Below are 23,338 nucleotides of genomic sequence, written 5' to 3' on the forward strand. Positions count from 1 at the left end.
GTGATAGCCTTTAATAACACAGACATCTGTCATACTTCATTACACTGATTAGACTCTTCATCCATCACATCCCACAGGGACTTTGCCGCATCTAAATAGCTTATGAGTGAAATGATCTGGAATAAGTTGAACACATCTTGAAGCCTTCATTTTAGCTGAGATAATTGCTTTGAAAAAATTGTTCAAAATTTAGGTGGGTACTTTGATTTGTCAGGTAGTTAACAGAATTTCCAATTGATTTTCTTCCATCTGACCTGGAAGAGGGATCCCTCCTTCTTTTTTGGAATGGGAGGGAGCCCCTTCTTCATATAGGCAGGATTATTTTCAGGTTGCCACTGACTGGACAGGACCACTGATTGGTGTTAGCTCCTTGAAACGAAGGGCACGGAAAACACAATACACAGGACAATCTCATTTGAGTGTTATTTTGCATCATGTGATCTTCTAGATGATTTTTTGCCTGTTAACCTTGTTTCTTATTGACTTGATGTATTTATGCCGGAAGTTGACATTACAGGATAATGTTGCCGCACACATTTCAGTGTGTGGACAGTCTCTCCTTTTCTGTTGTTACTGTTTTTGACTTTGCAACCCAGATAGGGTTGGATATGCACCCTATACACATGTTTTGCTCTATAGTTAATAAAGTTGCAACTGAATGTTTTTTGACATACAAAATCTTAATCATATACTAAATATAGGTTGTCATTATTGTGAGACACTTCATTTACCTGTGTGGTTTGATATCTTTATTTAGATTTTTTTTAAATTAAACATTCCTCATAAATACGTTAGCATTCAGGGATGTTTTTGTTTTGACAAAGATGATAGCCCTTTTATTATTTTGATAGTTTGTATTACTGATAGCCAACGTGTTCCTTTACGCATGCTTTCTTTTGAAGCTTGTACAGGAAGCTGCTTGATGTAACTCTGGCTGACTTGACAGTCTGGAGTCTCCGCTCCCACTCTGCGGTTGCTGGTTGCTGTCATCATGCAGGTGGAATCTGCGCAATGTAGCTCAGTTTAGGGATCTCCAACAAGCCACATCAACCTCACCAGCCTCCAGCGATCACACACTGGACGCTGGACTCTGCAGAGCGGACTGGATTTACGGCTGGAGAGGAACCTATCAACAAGGCTCTGGAAATAAACTGCAAATTAGAAGATTTTTCCCCCAGTTTACACTTGATGATCATGAGTTAGTTGAGATATATCAGCTTCATCGAGATGATAATAGAGCTAAAATAGTCATTAAGATTTTTTTCTCTGCATTGCTTTGCTGGAATAATTATTCACACGCTCGTTGTGTTGATGCTGTCAAATTGTTTTTCTCTCCTGGCGCAGTCCGTCTCCGCTGGAGTCGCATATGATGCCATACAATCCTATAGGAAGTGACTCTCGCAGCTTCACAGGCAACAATTTCCAAGAAAAGAAAAGGACGTAATCTTTGTTCAGAGGATCTCTTCGGTTTTACGCATGACCACGACGATGGATGAGGGCACTGCTGCCAGCGAGAACATTCCAGATCTGAAAGACATAGAGGTGAAACTCGGCCGGAAGACCCCCGAGGGTTTGCTCAGGTGGATGCGGGAGGAGGCGTCCTCTATCCGGGGAGATGCCAAGCTGGCCACCGCGCACGACACCAGTAAGGATACGGGGAAGAAGAGTTTGGATGAAAAGATCAAGAAATTGAAGATGGAGATGGTAAGAGAGTTGTACTCGACTGTGTGTGTGTGTGTGTGTGTGTGTGTGTGTGTGTGTGTGTGTGTGTGTGTGTGTGTGTGTGTGTGTGTGTGTGTGTGTGTGTGTGTGCGTGCGTGCGTACGTGTGTGTGTATGTGTGTGTGTACGCGCGTGGGTGATGGCAAACACTGTTGGACGTTTGGCAGACTCTGTTTTCCAAGATGTGGCATTCACTGACATCACCAGTATATCGCACAGAAAGGTTCTTCCCTGGACAGTGTTGTTGTGAATACAAACATTTATCAGCAGATCAGTTTATCATAACACAGGCATACATGGTTGAAGGCAGGTACAGTTACACAACTCCTGAAAGCATAGGCTATATTACCGTAATTAATGAAAAATAACAAGGTGTCTGTTTTTTCTTCCTTTTTTATGTTCCTCCTTTATGGTTATTCACAAATACAGATAGGTCTCTTCAATTTTCTTTAAGTGTTGATAGCTCTAAAAGTCCAGTATGCATTTTACAATAGCTATCAAATTCACTCCAACATCTAAAGTGCAAGGTGTCTGAAGGAACTGCTGAACATCAGCAGAGATGGTCATGTTTTATCTCAAAGTGACATCCTCCAGCCGTTTTTCTTCTCAGGTCCCTTCTGTGCACTCAAGAGTCTACTTTACAACTCCCTTCTAAATGTCAGCTTTCTTGTAACTTGTCCATAAAAGCTTCATTTTGGAAGCCAATGCCAAGATTTTAAAATCTCTCTGCAAACTTTATTTCCTTTGACATTGCCATGGACTGTACACTTCAGTGCTTCACAAATTTAAGTTGCCTGTTGGCCTCTACCAGTTATAAGTATAACAGAAACCCCATTTACCCATGCTTTTTACTTATTTATCACATGTTGCTTGGATATTATGATATGCTGATTAATTTTAGAGAGCTGGGTTAGGCTGCAGCCCCCCATGACCCTGCAACGATAAGCAGTTATTGAAAATGGTCATATATATTTCTTCTTAATGTTGTTTTATTGTTGTGTAATTTTAAAATGTACTAACATTTGTCAGCATATCGGCACTAACACTAAGTACCAGTTAAGCATCAATAGGACTCACAGTGTGACCAAACTGTAACTGTATGGTGTTTTCTGACCATGTGAAATCCATAGAATCCTTTTATTCTTTCCATAGTTTCTTATTAATGATATTTATAATTTATGATAGATTTAATGCTTTTACAGACCTGTGAGGTTTAACCGTGGGTGTCATGCAGTCTTTTTCCATAGTTTCACAATACATATGGTATTGTTCACACCAAACCAAGTTGTACCAGTACCAGCTTTGGCTTTTATGTTTATCATCAAACATATCTTATGTTCCTTGTTTTTCCATACACAATGAAGCAGATTGTTTCCTGCTGAGCGGTGGTTGATTTGTGTCATTGAACACACATTTTTCTGTTTCTTTTATTTACATGCCCCCCACCCCTCCACAAACAGCAATAATGTATCACTCTAAAGTTGTTTTTTTCCCCCTTCTGTGATCATGTATGTCATACATTCCTTTGGCAGATGCAGCCGTGCACCCAGCCTGTGGTTGTGACACAGAGTAAATGCACTCCCACCACCAGCCTCCCAAACACAGCAAGCTATCTTCAGAGAGAGTTGCTCCAAAACACATTGGTTACATTTAAACATCCACAACACATTATCAGTTTGGTCACATGGTTGAAAATAGAAACTTATTTCACTCCAGGATTTGTAGAACCACAGGATGCTGGCAGTGAAAATGCACTTTAGAACCAGAAGTCAGAGGAGTCTCTTCTTACTGAAAAAAACATTATCAGCAATAGTTTCAGGAATGTTGACTTTAGAATACAATTTGGCCCACTTAAAACTTATCATATATCTTGCATTTTGATTATGCATGTATGTGTAATTTAGTTGAGTCTATTTCAAATTATTTGACGTTAAAATCTTTGTATTGAGTCTAGTATATACCAAGCATGCTCACATAAATACCACTACCACTTTTATAGTATGCAGCATAGTAATACATTGTTGCACAACAGCAATACATTACCAGTTGTGTCAGCATTAGAGAGATTAATTAATTAAGGGGTTGTCAGTAAATTAAATGGCAGCAGTTTTGATTATTGATCAATTGTTCAGCCAGAGACACTGACTCACTGTTGGAGCAGTGATGAGGATCCTGCTTAGAGAGCTAATCCCCCCGAACATACATGAACATTACATCTTAGTTAAAATGTGAAATACCACATAAGGAAGAAGTTGAGGTGGTGGAGCGAGCTGCAGCTGCACATTGCATTGGCAAGAGTGTAATCAGTCAACACATCCTCATAATTAAATGACCACATAGGTCAATTGTTCCATGCACTCCACAGCGACCCATAGGAGCATTTTCTAATATGCTGCCTCTCTGGGTGTTTTCTATAACCATTACAAATCACTGTTAAAAAAATCATTTTTCATGGTTTGACAGCGTTGTGGTTAAGGTCTGGTTAGGTTTAGGCCCAGAAACCACTTGGTTAGGGTTAGGAAAAGATCATGGTTTGGGTTAAAATGATCACTGGGTTAAAGTTACCACTTCCTGAAAGATAGGCAACCCTTGTCATCATGGCAACAGTAAATGCCATGAAATTTGTAGTTATGGTTTTTTAAAAACTGTCCCAACTCAGGGTTGAAAATGGGAAGCAAACAGCAGTCTCTTGCAGTTAAGTTCACCTTTTGCCATCTATTTATCCAGCCAACCCACCACCTCTGACTAAGGAAATTTGTCACCTTATATTGACATAATCTGATCATAATTAATAGCTGCCAAATGGCATTTGTCACACAAACGTAACCACAGGTTGTTGGATGAATTTTCTATCTATACTGTTGTTTTCTTTTGAGGACGGGCTGAATCGGTGGTGTACACCTGCATGAATGAGACTGCATGTTACCAGCCGCACAGCTGTGGATGAGTCAGTGATTGTAAAGAATATTGGAAACGGCTGAGTACAATCAGCTGAAACAAGTGCAACTTCAGTGCTCTGCCTGAACTAATGCAATGCTGCATTTTTGAGTAATTTGTTAAGCAAAAACGCCAGCCTCTGGTTTTCTCATATGTAAATTTTTCTGATTATTAAGTATAACTTTGGGGGTTTTCTAACTGTTTTTTGGACAAAACAGGAGATATGACCTTAGACTCCAGAACACTAAGATAGACATTTTTCCACATCATTATTTTATAGACAAAGTGATCAACAGAGGAATCAATAGTTAAAATAACCGTATAAATATAAAGAAAAATAAGATTCACAAGGCCGATTTATTCTCCAACCTTTCTTTCAGCCTATTCATTTAATAGGGAACAATACAAAAATACTGTCAAAATTTGAAAGTCATGGAGAAATAAACTGTTGTAACCTCCAGACACTGATGTCAGCCAGTTCCCAAGTGAATAGTTGACCAAAGCGCCCAGTTTAGATTCCCAAAGCATCCAGAGAGCTTCTATAAATCTGTCAAGAGCAAAGGAGGAGACTGATTTGCAAACATACCCATTAATCAGGCCTACTGCAAAGGAGGGAGGATCGAGAGCATAGTGATAGTGATAAAGAGCCACTTCCTAACTGGAGGGGAGTGAAACTTCCAGTATAGAGGCGGGCAGCTCCTGTGTGTGTGTGTGTGTGTGTGTGTGTGTGTGTGTGTGTGTGTGTGTGTGTGTGTGTGTGTGTGTGTGTGTGTGTGTGTGTGTGTGTGCGCTTGTTTCATTCATGTGTGGGAATGGTGTGGTGTTGGGAGTGCAGAAGTTCTGAAAGATTGCACTTTCATCAGAAATCTTGTCTTCTCTCTCAACCCAGCTGGTCAAGGCAGATTGCCATTCACCTAAAGCCCGGGTCTGCTTGAGGTTGCTTCCCAAGTGGACTTTTTCCTTGCCACTGTCATCAAATTTTTGCTCATAGGGGAATGTTTGGTCTCTGTGAATTACAGAGCATGGTGTAGACCTGCTCTATGTGAAAGGTGCCCCGAGATATCTTTTGTTGTGATTGAATTATGAATAAAATTGAATTGAACTGAAAAAATCTGCTAAGTAAGATGTGCAGTAATGCATGTCGAGACAGAGTGCCTGCAGAGTGAAGCTTAATGGAAAAGCTCACATTTGCACATATTCGTGTACTTAATCTCAAATTACCCCTGGATATGTTTTTTTCCTGACTTTTTTTTATCACACTGAACACTTTCTGTTTTGGAGATAAGTTTAAAAGACACACAGAGACACATGGACATCCACACAAATAGGATCTTTAGCATTAGGCTAACATCTGCTTCTTTTTTCTCACTTTGCATGTGTATTTGTGTGTGCCCCTGGTGTTCCTCATTCATCTGTTACTGTACTGTAAACGCACAGAATAGTCATGGTGGGCTGCAGCATGTGTGTTTGTGTGGGTGTGTGTGTGTGTGTGTCACCACCAGTAATTAAATGTTGCTCTGCTCCTTGTCAACTGTCAGGAGAAAACAAACAGGTTATGCTGTATTTCCAGCAATTCTTACACTGTAATGTATGTTTGACTGGAACAAACAAACTGCCTTTAACTTATATGTAAATTGACTTGTCAGACAAGTTCAACTGAATTACAAAATGGGAGTCAAACCGAGGATTGTTGTATCTGCTAAAACATCAACATCCTACATTATTTTTGACAAATAAAAATCATTTTTGACACCTTAAGCACTTGTAGCACTCGCTTGCTTTTAGTTTTTTTTATTTGGGAGGATTCAATTTCCAAGTTTTGATGACATCTAGCATTTGTGCCTATTTTGTTGAATGCAAGTCAGTGTGGACAAAAGCCAAATGAATATAATGCAATGTAATGAGGTACAAATATTTAATGTGTGCATTTGCCTTTGCATTTCCATCTTAAAATAAGATAAAATGATGATGGTCACGTTCATAATGGCACAGCAAAACAAAAACAAATTTCTCACTGCTTACCAGACTTATTACCTTATTTACCAAGCATATTATCTTCTTAAGCTCCTTAATCTTCTTAATTAGTTGTGTTCTTGGTTGACATATTTATTGCTTAGTCCATAAAATTTTGAGAAACTATGAAAAATACCCAACTTCCAAATGTGTTGTTGTCAAAATAGCTCATTTTGTCCAAAATCTAAAGATATTAAATTCATACAATGATATGAAACAGTGGGAAAACATACATTTTTCACATTTGAGACACTGGATACAGAATATTTTTGGTGTTTGGTTGATAAACGACTTAAATGATTAAATTGGTTACCAAAGTGTTGTCGATTGATTTTCTCTTCATTGACTAATTACCTTATCCATAGGCTTCTCTTTAATGTTGAAAATAGCAAGCTGCCATGCAGGGTGCTGGTGCAGCCATCGGGGACAATTTGGGGTTCAGTATTTTGCCCAAGGACACTTTAATATGTGGACGTAGAGGAGCCAGGAATCAAACCACCAATCCAATGATTAGTGGATGACCTGCTCTACCTCCTTGAGCCACAGCCAACCCTTTAACATCCTTTCATCTTTTTTTTCTTCTTTTTTTTTGCAGTAATTTGGATAACAGGATGGAAGAGATGACTGACACATGTATAGAAAGTGGACTTCATTACCAGAAAAGCTTTTGATGTTGATCTCATCTGGCTGATGTCTGGCTGCAGGCTATCTGCTAATATACAGATTTTATACATACACACACTTTCTTACTCGGTTATGTCTCGACATTGTAGAGAACAGTTTACAGCACAGCGAGCTGAAGGCAGATAAATGTTGTTATTAATGATTTTAGTGTTGCTTTTCATTTCTGCACGACAGTTTTAAAGCTTCTGTCTTTCACAGGCATCTCCAGCTGTCTAATAGAAGACATGCTCTCCTCTGATCTAAACAGATTTACTGGATAAAGAGACCCTCCTTTCTAACCACAGAAGACTAGCAGTCGACCAGACAGACACACACACACACACACACACACACACACACACACACACACACACACACAGATACATACACTGAAGGCAATGTTTATACTAGCTGAATTTTACTCATGATCAGCAACTGTATTTCAGTTATCAAAAGACATATACAAGGTGAATGCTGTTTTTCCCCGAGGTCATTCTCTTTTTCTCCATGTCTGCTTGTCTATCTCTGTAGCTTTTCACTGTCACTTTCTATCTCTTGTCTTCACCTCTGGGCGGATGCATGTCAGTGCAAAGGCAGTTTGCAGCACAGAGCAGAGCTGTAGGGAATCAAAATCTAGCCTATTTAATCACAGTCTTCTCTCTCTGGTCACAGGCTATCAGACTTTTTGTTGCTAAAATGACCTGAGCTCCTTTATTCCTCCATCACACTGTATCATTTGGATGCATAAAACCTACCACTGAATCTGAAAGGCACTGTCACGTGTCCTCCATTGCACATCATGTTTTATTCTTACAGTAACAATCTAACATCCCATTTTTGTCTTGTATTAGAATGAGTCATCTTATGTGTCTTATGTTTTGACACTATTCTCTTTTCTATCTAATATCTGCGGATGAGATTTGGGCTCTATGCATCTTCTTACAGCTGCTACACAGAGGCATTTTGAGTAGATGTTGAAATGACCAACATTATAAATCTGTGAAAATTAGTGCGTCAAATTGAAAGCCTCTATTTGCATATTTTCGGGTCAAATCAGGGTTGAAATGTGGTAGAATTTCTTTGCAGGCCATATTGTAATTTCTCGAAACATTATCTTCATTCTGTTTGACTTATACTGTGCTATAGAAATCTCCAAATGTCAGTGTAAGACATGTTTTTTCTGGCTCTGAAAAGGATAAACAGAATAAAAGCGCGAGGGAAGAGGGAAGGCAGACAGAAGAAAAATAGCTGTAACAATACATTGCAAAGATCAGTCAAATACAGAAACACTAAAGAGAAAATAAGATGTAGAAAATTAAGGATGAATGCATATTTAATGCCATATTCAGTGGTGAATGCAGACAGATGGAGCAGTTGGAGGTTTATGGAGAGACAAGGCTGACCTTCTGCTGCCTCATGTTGACTGCAAGGGCGTTGTATGTCTGCCTGATTTAGATTGGGAAGGTGAAACGACAGACAGTGACACCATGAGAGAGAGAGAGAGAGAGAGAGACTGCGCCAATAGAGACGGGTGTTTATTTTGCTGGTGAATGTGAGCACTGATGTGTGCTTGTGCTGTCTCTGCTGGCAGTGATTCAGCAGTGTGTTAGGTAGCTGTGTGACATTGGGAAGCTGTTTTCGCCACGTGGGAGAGTCTGCGTCACAGATCACAGACTATGCTTATGTTATCACAATCAAGTCTGAATATCTGTGTTTACACTCAGTGTGTCAATGCATGATTGAAACTGCATACTTACACCAAAGATTCCTACAAAAGAGAAAATGATCTGATCAGAATCAAGATATTATTTTTTTTTGTATTTTGTATTATTGAGAGAAACCATAATACTTTGAGATATGGTGTTTGTTTTTGTACTACCAATTTTACGATATGTGAGGATGTGTATGTTGAAGAGAAATATCAGGAGAAAAAACTTTAACTTGTAACTTTTATAATCAAACTACAGTAAAGGTGACAGTGTTGTGGAAGTGATGGAAAAAGGGCAAAGTCGTACAGTATAGTTTATTTCCACCTGACAGATGGGACCTGTTTTAGAGGGGCTCTAATCAAAAAATGTTATGATAACAATGGATCAAATGACATGGTAATATGGAAAGAGGTCTCTCATAGTGACAAACTGTGAGAAGGTCATTACCAATTTCTGCAGTTCTGCTATACAGTTTGGTTCAGCTCATTGTTTTGATTTACCAGCCTGCAACTTTACTGTTTTGGTTACATTTCACTGCTCACAGAGTGTTACTTTACCAAGCACCAAACAGCAGACAGACACTAGCTGGTGAACAAAGTGAAGCATTTAGCCTCAAGAGTTGGTGAGGACCAAAACAGAGCCAAAAAGACAGTGTATATTGGACTTACCTTCACCAGACATTCCGAAACACGACCCCAAATAAATGCTAATGTTGTTCTAAAGAGTAAACAATGACAAAAAAAAAGACCTTTTGCCTGAAATGTATTGGATTTTTAATGTAGCAATAGCTGTAGGCCCCAGTTTGTGCTTCTCATGTACTCATGTAAGCAAACATTCCAAACTGTGATCCAAAGCACTCAAACCACAACTTCCTCTGCTATGAAATCCAAATTTTGACAGACAAAAATGTCTAAGGAAGTGTCCAAGGAAAACTACAATCTGAGAGAAAATCTAAGTCCCAAAAAAATTTCATAACAGTAAACTTTCCAACAATTTTAATGTGTTTGTGAGTTCTTGGCCACATTCAAGGCCTCGACTGGTTTCTTTCTGCTGTTAAAAAGAATGAAGAAAACATGTCATTACCTGTGAGGGCTGAAACTATTTATTTTCAGTCTTGGTTCAACCATTTGTTTTAATGTTTCCATTTAATTAGTTGATTGTTTACTCCACAAAATGTCAAAAATAAACCCAAATACATGTCAGCAGATCCAAAAGAATCTTCAACTCATTTGTTTTGACTAGCCAATGGTCAAAGAATTTAAATACATTAATTAAAGTTATACAGAAGTGAAATAAGCAAACAAATCCCCTTTTATTAATACATGTAGTTTATTAGATTCACTTATTTTAAATCAAGAATTACTGTTTAGCTGAATATTGCTCGCAGTGCACACACATGCCTGAATGTGGTGGATCAAAAGGCAGTAAAATGAGCTTTCCAGAATCCTGTGGATCAGCCAGGAGGTGCTTGGCCTTTTGCCTGAATAGGAAAACTGAAATCTGTTTGGCTGTATACCGATGGCAACAAAAATGAGAAAAGATGATTAATGATGTTTCAGTCCTCAAGGCTGCACAGTCCTGGACATCCATCACCCAAACTACTGTCACATAAAATCATTTGGCCCCCATTTGACCTTTTTCATTTGTCAGGGTCCTGTCCATAATGAGCATGTCTGACTTTATTTTATAATTAAAGACTTTAATCAATCTGTAAATAATGAAAATGACATGGATGAAGGAATTTCCTCAAGGAACAGCAGCATATCACACAGTGCAGGAGACTATTGGCATACATGCAAACTGGAAGGTTTTCCATTGTTGGCACAGAGATGGGCATGTAAGTTTAAAAAAAAGAAAATATTTTTTATTACTCAGAAACACAATCAGATGTTGTCTATGTATCTCACAGCGTTGATCTCTGGATGGATAACATATTAAAAGCATTGCTGGGACCACAAGTAACAGTAGTCATGCATTTTAGATGATAAAAGAAACTGGTTCTACATTAATTTTTACTCTCTACTTCATGGAAACTGCATGATGATAATTCAGCTCTTGCTATGCCTTGCTGTAGGTATATATTTGGGGAAAACGCGCCAAATTATGATTTTCTTTCACATAAATGTTCACAGTATTTGACAGCATTTTTAATATAACCCTAAAACTCTAAATAAATATCAGTGTATTTCAGATATTAGTAATAAACTGCCTTACAAACCATCAGAAGTGTTTTTTTTCCTAATTTGTGTTAAAATGCAACCTTTTCCACTAAATAATAAATAAAACACTGAGGTGTGAAAGGGGCAATGAATTTACAGGATCTATCCTCTCAGACAGGCCTACATCAGCAGCAGATGAGTGGAGCGCACAGCTTCGTTAGCATTGTGCCACCTCAGCGCTGACAGGCATGGAGCTAGTTTTACTGCCACCCTCATTAGGCACTCAGTCTCTGCCAGCCTCAAACCTCAAACCTGAACCCCACCTCTCATGTCTGTGCCCCATGTTGCCAGGATGTTTATAGCCATACACACACTAATGCACAAAGACACAAAGCTGTGGTTGTCAGTCTTCTGCTTTTTGTATGGCACTCCTCCCTGCGTGCATATTATGTTTATTTCATATAGAGAGGATAGATGTGTATATTTATATTCTCTTTCATGCCTCCCTTTTTTCCTCACTCTCTTCATTTATTTATCTTTCATCACATGTTGGTAGAGCTCTGTCTGCACAACATTGACCACAAAGCACACACCTTTACTTTCCTGTAAGCAGGCTCTACTGTAAAATAATATTCTGTCTCATCTCCTACTACAGTTGTCTTTTCTGCTTTGTAGCTTTACGTCGCTGTGTACTTGTATTGTTTTGGGGACAAACATCTGTTTACACATAGTCACATTGTAATGACTCATCTCCCATCTAGCGGGCAAATGCTGATCCCCCCACAAATTTAACCAAACATATTTTAGGATTAAGATTTGGTTTCTGGTTAAAATTAGGATTGTGTTTAGGGTTAGGTTTGAGTTTGGGTTAAGGGTTGGGGTAAGGCATGTCGTTTTTATGGCTTGGGTTTGTGTACTGTAAGCCTGCAAACATTTAAGTTCACACAGTTCTCATACTGTGAACACATTAAAATGGTCCAAGGCATTCAAATGTTGTTTGAGCTAATCATGAAGGCCCATAGCTGCCACTTGCTGTGATGAAAATTCAAAAAAGTAAATTATATTATAATTGGCTGTCGATAATAAGAAATCAACCTTATTCAACATGAGGATGCAGTATTATTTAAATTAGTGGTTGCCAACCTTTTTTACTTGTTAAAATTAAGCTCTTTTGATGTTTTTTTAAAGCCTGTATGTGGACATGAGCTGTGAAGAGTTCAACTAAATATTGCACACATATTGTAAAAGCACAAAAGGTGAAAGTAACTAATATTTATAAGAGAAGATAGTAAAATATTTTTTGTCTTTTTCCTTTAATCATCATGTGATTTCTCAGATTCATCATGGGACCACTTGAGGGGCTTTTGACACCCAGGTTTGGAACCACTGATCTAAGTCATCATCTACTGTGTGGCTTTTTTAACCACAGTGGGCCGGATGCTTAAGATAAAGGAGAGACATTGAATTGGAGCAGACTAAATGTGCCAAAGTAGTTTCACCCTGCAGCCAGCAGTGTTAGCTGTTCTGAATGGTGACTCAGTTATATAAAGGTCAGACACCACTTATGCATTCAGAAGATGTATGAGAGGCATTTTTTTTACATACTGTACATCTCTCCATGTTTTTCTTGTAGATGGTAGAGTCTATTGGCAGGGAGGTTTTAACAGTAACAGTACATGCTGATGGATAATGACAGAGCTTTATAGACTAAAACCACAGTGAAACATCACTCAGCTCGAGGCACAACTAACATTATGCAGAACCAGCAGATAAGTAGCTTGGCAGGTTCGAACAATCAATGCATTCCCCTCCACTGTCTTATTGACATGACCTGGAAGGTCATAAGGACCTCATATAGGAAAAGAGGTCAAAGGGTAAAGGTCTTAGTGCCTTAAGGGCCCCTCACTTGTATTTGTCATCAGTAAAAATGTTACATGAGCAGTTTTGACCATTTTTATATGTTTCGTTGTAAAATGACCTGTACACAATCTATAAGAATAATATAAACTGTAAAATACACAGTTTATAGTTTGTATATGAACATGCAGTGTTTGTGTGTTTTGTCTTGCAGTGATTCAGATTGCTGTGGCCACCTTCATTTATATTTCATATGATATTAAGACAATGTGTGTGCTAATTTATGAAAACACAGTGGTGTAACTACAAATGTCAGGTACTTGTACTTTATTTGTGTACTTCCAATTCATGGGACTTGATACTTCTAGTCTACTTTGTTTAAAAGGCAAATATTGATCTACTTTTTTTTTTTTTAAAACATTGTGTCAGTTACAAGTTCATTTAAAAAGTAAGATTTTACATAGAAAAAATATGATGATATTATGATGCATTTATTTTGGTTTAACTACAGTTTAAATGAGCTCCACCTTGACTAACTATAACCCTAAAATGATTCCTGCACATTAATGCAACAGCATTAACAATATACTATAGTACAACACATACACTAACACTACACTTTTACAGTCTGCTTTCCTAAACTTTATTTTACTGACTTCTGTCTTTTGCATCCATCTGTAAGCTTTTTTCCCTAAACCTCCCCCTTATTTGTTTCTCCATTTTACCACTGCACAACCCTGCCAGCTACTTTTATATGTTATTCCGATTACTTCCAATTTTGGTTAAATACCCAATAGTCTAAAATGGTTCTAATTAGACCAGCTATAACAGTAAAAAAGTTCCCTTACACATTAGCTCAAAATAATTTTTAACCTAATAATATATATATGGTATATAATAGAATGGGGATCTGAAAAGGGATCTGGATATTTCCTTCCTAAGTGCTAAAAATGACTGTTCTTTTTCAATATATTTTACTATGTAATCATAAATGTGACTAAACAATACAAGATGTAGAAAATAGCCTACATTGTTTAAGGGTAACTGTGCATGAAACCTCTCTGACAGAGGCCACAATCACTGACACAACATACACAAAAATGTTGAGATGAGAAAGAGACACTGACAGTATGTTAAAGCAGTGATAGACAGTGAAAAGGAAAAAAATAAAATCATTATGTAGAGCAAACTGAAATACTGAGAGAGACCAAAGGTTTTAGCTGAGAGAGAAACTGGTTATCTGTGCCGAGGTGTGGATATCATCAGGCCCAGCTTTGAATGTCGGTGCCATATATCACCTCTTGGCCCTGCACTTCACCACAGACCTCTGGTAATGTATTCTGGGGAGGAATTTTCCATGACTTCAGCCGTCTTTTTCGTTTTACTCGCCATTAAGCTTTTTTTTTCAACCTCCCCCTCACACATATGACATTAGAGGCAGCATTGGCTGTTATTTCAGATTGATCATCACTTCATTTACTTCTACCAGATGACATCATGAATAAATAAATGTTTGAGAAGTTTGCTCCATTTACTGGGAATTTATACTTCAGTTTAAAGCTTTTCTGGTGGAATGTAATGTTTTTTCATTTTTAAAATGTGTCAAACTTTCCACTGTGTTACATCTCTATTTCTCAACAGCTTCTCCTGCAGTTTTAGTTTTGGTTGGATTTCATCATTAAAACTTTTAAACAGCTTGATTTGCAACTTAAAGTATACTTTCTTAAAACTTCTTAGTTTTAGTTTCTATCCATCTTTAAGCTTTTTTCATCTAACTCCACCTTATTCATTTCCCCAGTTTTAGCTCTGCACTCTCAACCTCTTATATGTTGCTTTCTATTATGGTCATCTTCAATGGTTTAATAGCTTTAAAGTGAAGTTTACACTTGTTAGCGGAGCCAAGGTTGAATGCTTGAAATAAATATCTGCAGTGTCCTGGTGGGTCCTCGGGTTCAGAAATTGTCTGCCTCTTACGTGTAACTGTTTCTTTCCTATTGAAGACCGCAAACTAACAAAACATGATTAAATACAAAATACAAATACAAAATAATAATAAGAGCCAACAAACAACTTCACAGTCTCCTGTCTATCCTTTTTATGTCTGTGCAGGCCCACTTGCGCTCTGTGGATGTAAAGATCCTACAGCAGTTGTTGGCGGTCCATGAGGGCATCGAGGCAGTGAAATGGCTGCTGGAGGAACGCAGCACGCTGACGAGCCGCTGCAGCAGCCTGACCAGCAGCCAGTACAGCCTGGGTGAGGGCCCCGACACCTCCTGGAGAGGCTCCTGGAGCAGCCTGCAGGACCCCAACGACAAGCTGGACAACATTTCCATCGGCAGCTACCTGGACACCCTGGCAGATGACATGGATGAGTACTGCCCTTCCAGCTCAGAGTCAGTCATCTGCTCCACCACACCACTGGTCTCACAGGCTGCTGCAGGGGGCCGGACTGCGGGAGGCCCCGGGGCCATGGTCACTGCGGCTATGACTGGAGTGAAGTCTACGGCTATTGGCGGTGGGGTTGGAAGTGGAGTTGGAATTCGGGGTGGGGTAAATGAGAATGGAGCTGTGGCTGGAAATGGGATAGAAGTGAAAACTGGACCTGGGACTGTGGTTATCAGTGCTGTTATTGGGACTGGGATTGCAGGGACTGGAACAGGGAAACCAGCAGTTCCTGGCAGCTCTCCTAAAGGCAAGTCTGAGGGCTCCAAGCAAGACGCTGCAGTCTGGGCCAAGGCTGCAGAAACAGGTAAGGGAAGCCCAGTTTCTAAGAACAATGCTCAGACACAATCCATTAAGGCTAATGGCATCCTGGAGAAACCAACTACGCAAACAGGCAGCCCAACCCGCCCCCGTCTCAGCGAGAAACTGGGGACGAGCCAGAGCCCCAAACTCAAACCTTACAAAAACGGAAAGATTGACTTGGATAGTTGCAAAATGAATGGCAAAATGCATATGGAGTACGACGCGCACTGGCGGTGGGTGCAGTCACAAGAAGATGTGACGTTTTTGTAAGAGGGATAATAACAGAGAGGGCTAAAGCCACTATTGACCGCTCCCTCTATAATATCAAAGACCAGATTGCTGAAGGTAGAATGAACTGCTGTTGTGAGATGCACATAGTGATGCTTTCCTCGTTGAAAGACACTGGCTTTGAAAGACAAAGATACAAACAAGACAAACATTTTGTTAAGTTGTTCCCTCCTGCGACTGGACTAACTTTCTATACAACATTGATGTCAGTATTAAGGTGGATGCACATTACAGGATTTTGACCATATTTAGCCAAACAGGGCTGCCTCACACAAACTTAGGAAAATCAATTTTAAAATCCTGTGTCATAGTTTTTCTCAGGGTCTTTCTTGGCATTCCCTGATTTTTCCTTTTTTTTTTCTTTTCTTTTCTTTTTCTATAATTACCCATACAAATAAAGCACAGATTATCTGCCAGAGAGCTGAAACATGATTTCAGATTGCTTAACAAAATATATAAATTTGAAGATTTAAATTATGAGTTGACCATCTACTGTTTATGCAGAAAAACTATTCCCATAAAGTACATTTTTTCAACTTGCACTCATTATTAAAACCTAGGAGCACAGGATTTCTGGCCTTCATAAATAGTATTGCTCTGGGATCTCCTTAAAGGGGACATATCATGAACATGCACATACTGGGCCAGCTTCTGTGTGTTTCCCTGACTTCCAGTGGTTCTGGAGGTTACGTAAACCAACCAAGAAACAAAATATAGTAGCAGGATTTCACTTCTTTTTCTAGTTCTTCATTCAAAATTGAAACTTCTCAAATATATTTGTACATCTTCAAGCCCAAAGTAAAGGAAGTAGAGGGAGTAGAGGTGTTCAGAGCAGGTTGAAGCCTGGGCTTTTGACTAGCAGGGAGCATTTCTACATACATTCACCTCAAGTTTTGGACCTTTGACCAAAAAACATCCAACATCATAGCAGTATAAAAATAGCAGAGTCAAAAGCATGATATGTCCCCTTTAATTACTTTATACATCCTACTGAAAGTTTTGTGAGTCCTCTACAATCATCAGAACCTTTAACTCCACTATTGACAGCACTGACAAAGCCTATTGTTATGCATTTAAGCCAGTAGAAGACCAAAGTTTTCCCATATCAACCTCATATTTGAATCACAAAATAAATTTGAGTCCCTATATATATAGTGACATATAAAATAGAAAATATATATTTTATTCTTGGACATTATGACTGAAGAGTTACAATGGTTCTAGGCATTACTTGATAATGTATTTACAAAAAAGTTTTAAACACCTTAGTATTATGATCAAATCTGTGTTTGTCCCCAAACTCGTAGTTGCCTGTTCAAAAAATTGAAGATATCAACATAGAAGACAGAAGCACTGAGGTTAGTAAAAAGCCTAATTGAAAAATAATGTACCTACTGTGTGCGTTTGTGTCTTTGTGAATACCCTCAGTGCTTAGCCAACCATCTGCAATACTGTGTATTCACTGAATCACAATACAGCTACTCTGTGCATCAGGTATTAGTCGTGACTGGTTGTTTGCAAATCTTTAACATGGCTGAATATTTTCTTCTTTTAAGAGTTACGATAACGTGTGTTCATTTCTTTTTAGAAGCAAATGTTGTGCCTGATTGGTGTAAACCTTAACTACATATGCCTGTACCTTCCCTCCTAAAATGACTGCACTGTTGTTATGATAATCCAAGTTTTTTGACTGATTTTATTTATGCCTCCTCCTGGCCTCCGCTTACGTGTACAAATGGCTAGAACAACAGTCTGTGTGCCCTCGCCATGTGGGTGTCGAGTGGTAAATGTGTTTTGTTGGCTGGGTGGATATTGCATGGTCTGTGCTGAGAGCTTTATTGGTTGCACCGTGAGAAATGGAAGACGTAATACAATCAGGCGAGAAAAGCAATACTCTTTGAAGCCTTTCTGCTGGCTTATATAAGCAGCCTCTTCTCAGCAAACAAAATCGAACAATATTGTTGGTTTTTCAGGAGTTTCTAAGACTACTGACAGGGAGAGGATGTGTGTGTGTCTGTGTGTGTGTTTGTTGTGTGCTTGTTGTGTGCGCGTGTATAAGTGAGAGACAGATACTGACCGCCTGCCTGACCACAGCTGGCCCGTCAGATTCGGACGAGAATAGATGAGTCCCAAAGGTTTTCAAGTGTTTTCAGCTCATTCGTCACAGTGTTACTACACCTCCTACCATCCTGCAATTAGTCATGTTACTGCTACAGGGGTAGAGCAACACATGATAAACAGAGAGGAACATATCACATAATCAATTCATATTGTTTATGCTGCAGTGTTTAAAAACAGCTCCTTGTAAAAGGTTTGACTTACCTTCTCTCCCATATATGACCTTTATTTAGCTGTCATTTAGTTTATTCCCTTGTGTGGTATCATAATGCACTGGCGCACAGCTCTTCAATCATTGCTGGACTTCAATTATAAATATGTTTCACTTGACTTCTGCCCCTTTTATGGAAACTGTTCTGCTCCAGAAACGATAACCTCATTCAACATCATATTGACATTCGTAATTATGCAAATTTGTGAGAAATCCAGCCTTGGTACATAACCTTACCTGAATCAAATATTTCTCTTGCTATCCACCTTTAATGAATGCCATTGCCCATTCAATTTAGAACACTGTGGATTAAATGTCACCCCTTCAATATGTCAGTAAAACCAGAAAGATGGGACAAACAGCTTAGCATTTCAGACAGCAGAGATAACAGCAAAAAAGTTGGGAAAATGAAGGTAGAATATTATGGATGTAGATGAAAGTTATTATGATATAGTTACATTGCTGGAAGCTTAATCTTTGTTCAGCTTAAATCAAAAAGATTTCAGCTTCTAATACCACGTTTTGTAGTGGCTGTATTTTTTTTTAGAATAGGGATAACAAATCCTGGGAGCATATTCCATTTATTCCAGAAAGACACATGGCTATACATGACTCTAATTTTGATAAGAGAAGTCAATGGAACTTCGACTCACTATACTACTGACTAGTAAAAATGTAAAAATTAATGTTAAATGTTGTCAAAACACAATAGCAGCCAGACAAGAGCTTTGCATACATAAGATAGTCCAAAATGGGTACAATTATGACTTAAATCAAAAACTGTTGAATCAAAGAATAAGTAAAGAGGGGCATGAAACTTAGCAGGCATTCAATGTTCAGTTTTGGTACTTGATATAGACACATTTCAGTCAGTACCAATAAAAAAGTTGAAGTTTTGAAATCCAGCCTTACATATCCTCAAAGACCTGTGCTTAATGTTTTATTTAGTCATGTCATAACACCTACTTTTGCCACTGTAACACCTAATTTTTCAGATATAGCTCCTCTGCATCCAGATGTGTTAACTGCCGCTGCTTGCATTAATGCATTAATAAAGCATTGAAGTTAGAGTCGTGTATAGCCAGTCCATCCTGAGATTAATCCAATTTCTGCAAGGTTTCACTTTAAAGAAATGTAATCCTTATAGGCTGCGACAGTAAAGATGTTAAACTCAGCATCTCTATTTGTTTGAGCCACTGAAGTGTTTCCTCTTTCCTCCTCCTCCTGTGTTCTTTTCATGCTACTTTCCACCACCACACTGGTTTGATGGAAATATGCAGTCTGTGCCAACACTCACATCATGCACACACAATGCCCTCTCGCTGGAGACAGCACCATAAAGCCAGCACCACAGGAACAGCAACTGCAGGCTAGTCCTGGAAACAGGGGAAGAAAACTGTGCTTAAACTAGACTTTGAACTCTTGAACAAGGTGGAGCAGTTAAAAAATCAGCCCCTGTCTTTTTCTATCCCTTACAAAACTCTTTGAGTACAACAAGAAAAGCATCCATCTATCTCTGGATAAGTATTTAATCTATGGTATATCATCCAGCCACAGTATAAACATGAAGTCACTTAAAACCTCCTTCCCTTTTTTAACATATGTGTTGGCTGTGAAGCAATATTGCATGCCAAAGAGACTGTCTGCTCCCCTAGTTTGTGGTTTTCTTTCCAAATTGGCTAAGCCATATGGAAAAAAACTACATTTCAGTGCAGGGAACAAACCTGTAAAACACATTACATCAAGCTATAGTGTGTCTTTCTGATGATAGACTGTAGCCCACGATGCTGTAATGTGTTTTCACAGGGCACATCCAGTTTAAATTTGGAATATGAACATTGTTTTAAACTGCTCATTGGCAGAGATTTAATGACTGCTGCCCGTCTAGGTGCCAGGAGAAATCGCTTATGGCCTGATTGTTTTTGAAAGAGCGATAATAGTTGCTTTGGGCATGACTTAGGGTGGAAGAATGTGGAAAACACCTTTCAGTCAAAGCTAAATGAAATGTCGCTTTTCATTTTCCAGAAGTTGAGTTTAGACTTTTAAAAGTTATGGAGGTAAACATTACCTGGCAGGCTCGCTCCCTTAAATCCTTCTGTTCTGTATCCTTTTGTGATGTCCAGGATTTATCAGATCCCCAGAGCCTGATGTGTTTGACTTGGCTTCAGGTGCCAGAAGGCGCCCCTGGCTATTCTGGGCACAAGACAAACAGCATGATTACATAGACGAGTGGATATCCACACAGTTGCCATGACAATGAGACGAGCAGGCTTCAGCTCTAGTGACTACATAAAACAATGTTTAACACAGTGGTAGTAGCAGTATAGCAGTACTCATTGGTTAATGACTGGTAACTAACTGATGCAATTTAACTTGTCTGCATACATTCGAAGTCAGAATATTAAGAATTACATTTGATGTTAAATCTTGTGCAAGTAATTTGTGATAAATCGTGACTACATGTATGCATTTTCAGGTACTTCTTTCTTGTTCAGGTCCTGAGTTCAAAAAGCTGTATAAATTGAGATCTCTGTCTCTCGAGGATTCACAACAAGAAGTTTAAAAGAACACGCCACGACACCTGCTGAAAGCTTCTTTTAAAATGTCAATTTTATTACATTAGGAAATACATTGATTCCTTTTTACTTTACAAAGAGCTAATGTGGACTTTAAATGTTGTACATTTTTAATGTAAGAAAATACAGATTTGAATAGTCTTGCATGTCACTAAGAACTCAGCATTTCAGGCATCTCGATTGCAGCACAGCAAATCCCTGTACATGTAGTCATTGGTGATTTTCCTTCCTCTTTTCACATTCCTCACTGGTCTGTTGAGCATTAGTACACAGCTCAGCCACCGTCTCTATTAACCACCTGAAATGCTGTCAAGAGGCTTTTGCCTGCTGGTGGCTTCAGTTCTGACCAGTTTTGAGAAGCTTTTGAGACAGACTGGTTGTGTCTCCCGGGAGGCAGAATAGACGGATAAACAGTGAGCTGAGCGGCGTAGCACGCAGCATGCAGCTGAAAGGAAGCCTCCACTCCCGGTGTCCTGCTGTTTTCTTCCTTCCTCCCATACACACAAACACACACACAAGCACAGTTTATCCCAGGACTGATATGGGTCTCTAGGTACCTGACAGCTCCACAAAGACAGCCATTAAGACCAGCGTTTCCTTATTATCCTTTCCTTATTTATACTTTATCCCTGTGTGTGTGTGTGTGTGTGTGTGTGTGTGTGTGTGTGTGTGTGTGTGTGTGTGTGTGTGTGTGTGTGTGTGTGTGTGTGTGTGTGTTTTGTTCTCGTCCCAAACTGCTCAAAGAAATGGAAGTGTATTGAAACAAACCCCACTGAGTGTACACTGGGCTCTGAACTGGGTCCAAAACTCAACTTAGGCAACACAAAACTCAGTGGATTGAAAGATAAAAGCCTCAGAGACCGACTGCAGTTCACTGGATCAGTCCAATCGATAACTTGCTTGAGTGAATTGATTGAGTTTTTTATTTCCATGGTACAATGCATTTTTATGATTTTGTTATGCAATGTGTCCAGAGAAAAAGTGTTATTTTTCTTTGTAAAGTGGAAATGTTCAACAAATAACTGATTACGTAATTAATGTGGAGAATTATATCATGCAAACTATGTAAATTATACGAGCTTATCCAATGATTAAAGATATTTTAAATGTTTTGCTTTTGTCTTTTTTCCCGCGATCAAACTAGAGGATGTGATCACATATTGCTCCTGAAAACATCCTGAGTTTAAAGAAACTTGGGAACTGTATCAAATATTTCCCACGAGAGAAAGCAAATAAGAAATTCAAAACCAAAAACCTCCCCGCTTTCTCCTGAACAGCAGCTGTTTTTCCTCTCCTGACCCTCTTAATACAAACTACTATGCATGCTTCCAGTGGACCTCATAAAGATTCATAATCAATACTTGGCCTCATCCTGCCCACAGGGGTTTATCAATACACATCCATTAGCACTCAAAGCACTCAATGGCATTTACCAAAACAACTTTAAAGAAGACACTGTAGTATACAGACGGGGCATCACTGCTGATTAAACTATATGGAAGAAAACTGAGTAATTAGTGTATACAAATTCAGACAGAATTTGTATATTTCCCACTGTTGCTTGAGATATAATATTTGCAAGCTTTGGGTTTATTTGTACTTCTTCACTTCAACAATATAGCCTATAGTATATATAATATGAAAATGTCATAGGGCTTACTTGACTCCCAGGTCATCCAATTGAATTTTAGGCATTCTGTGTGAAGGTGGCCAGCAACTGACAAACATTTCCTCTCACATTTCCCTCAATAATGACTCAGAAGCTTTCATTAGAGACAGAACATACAACATATCGCTTGACTTTAGCCAGAAAGATCATACTGTTAAGTGGTGGACACCTTAACACTAAAACACTGGTTACAATGCCTTATGGATATGTAGTATTTGTGGAACAGTCTTAAGGAAGGCTCTAACAAATACAACAAAACTAAGTAAGCAGATTCAATCAAAACTCTGAGAGACCTGGCTACAAGTCTGAGATTGCACTGTTGATTAAATTAAATCAGAACGGAATGCAAACCTTTTGTCTGACTTTTCACTCTGTATATACACGACAAAATAAAATTTTCAAGTGAAGTTTAGATTTGGTTTGTTCAATATTAGTTTTGTAATTTGACCAAAGTTAAATATAATCGAAAATGTACAAATTATCAGGCAAATAATTATTATCCGAAACATGTCTGTTAGTTATCCATCATATGCAGTCATACTTCGGGATCAACTTAAGACCCAGGGACCATTTGACATGATAACTAGTCAATATGGTTTAGCGGCTTCCAAAATCAGCTGACATCATCTCATGTGTGTATATGTGTGCGCACATGTTTAAATCCGGTGTTAT

The 23,338-nt window shown here is 38.7% G+C and overlaps 2 protein-coding genes across 2 annotated transcripts in view; one reads left to right on the forward strand and one right to left on the reverse strand.

The window, feature by feature from the left end:
- Window positions 1–23,338, reverse strand: part of ak4 (adenylate kinase 4) — a 439,278-nt gene that overhangs the window by 304,484 nt on the left and 111,456 nt on the right. The window lies entirely within an intron of this gene.
- Window positions 1,489–16,074, forward strand: lurap1 (leucine rich adaptor protein 1). The gene is made up of 3 exons (XM_062424840.1): window positions 1,489–1,704; window positions 15,169–15,822; window positions 15,859–16,074. The coding sequence occupies exons 1-3, from the start codon at window positions 1,489–1,491 to the stop codon at window positions 16,072–16,074; spliced, it is 1,086 nt and encodes a 361-aa protein (XP_062280824.1).

Source organism: Scomber scombrus, chromosome 8 (genome assembly GCF_963691925.1).
Source record: "Scomber scombrus chromosome 8, fScoSco1.1, whole genome shotgun sequence".
Lineage (NCBI taxonomy): Eukaryota > Metazoa > Chordata > Actinopteri > Scombriformes > Scombridae > Scomber > Scomber scombrus.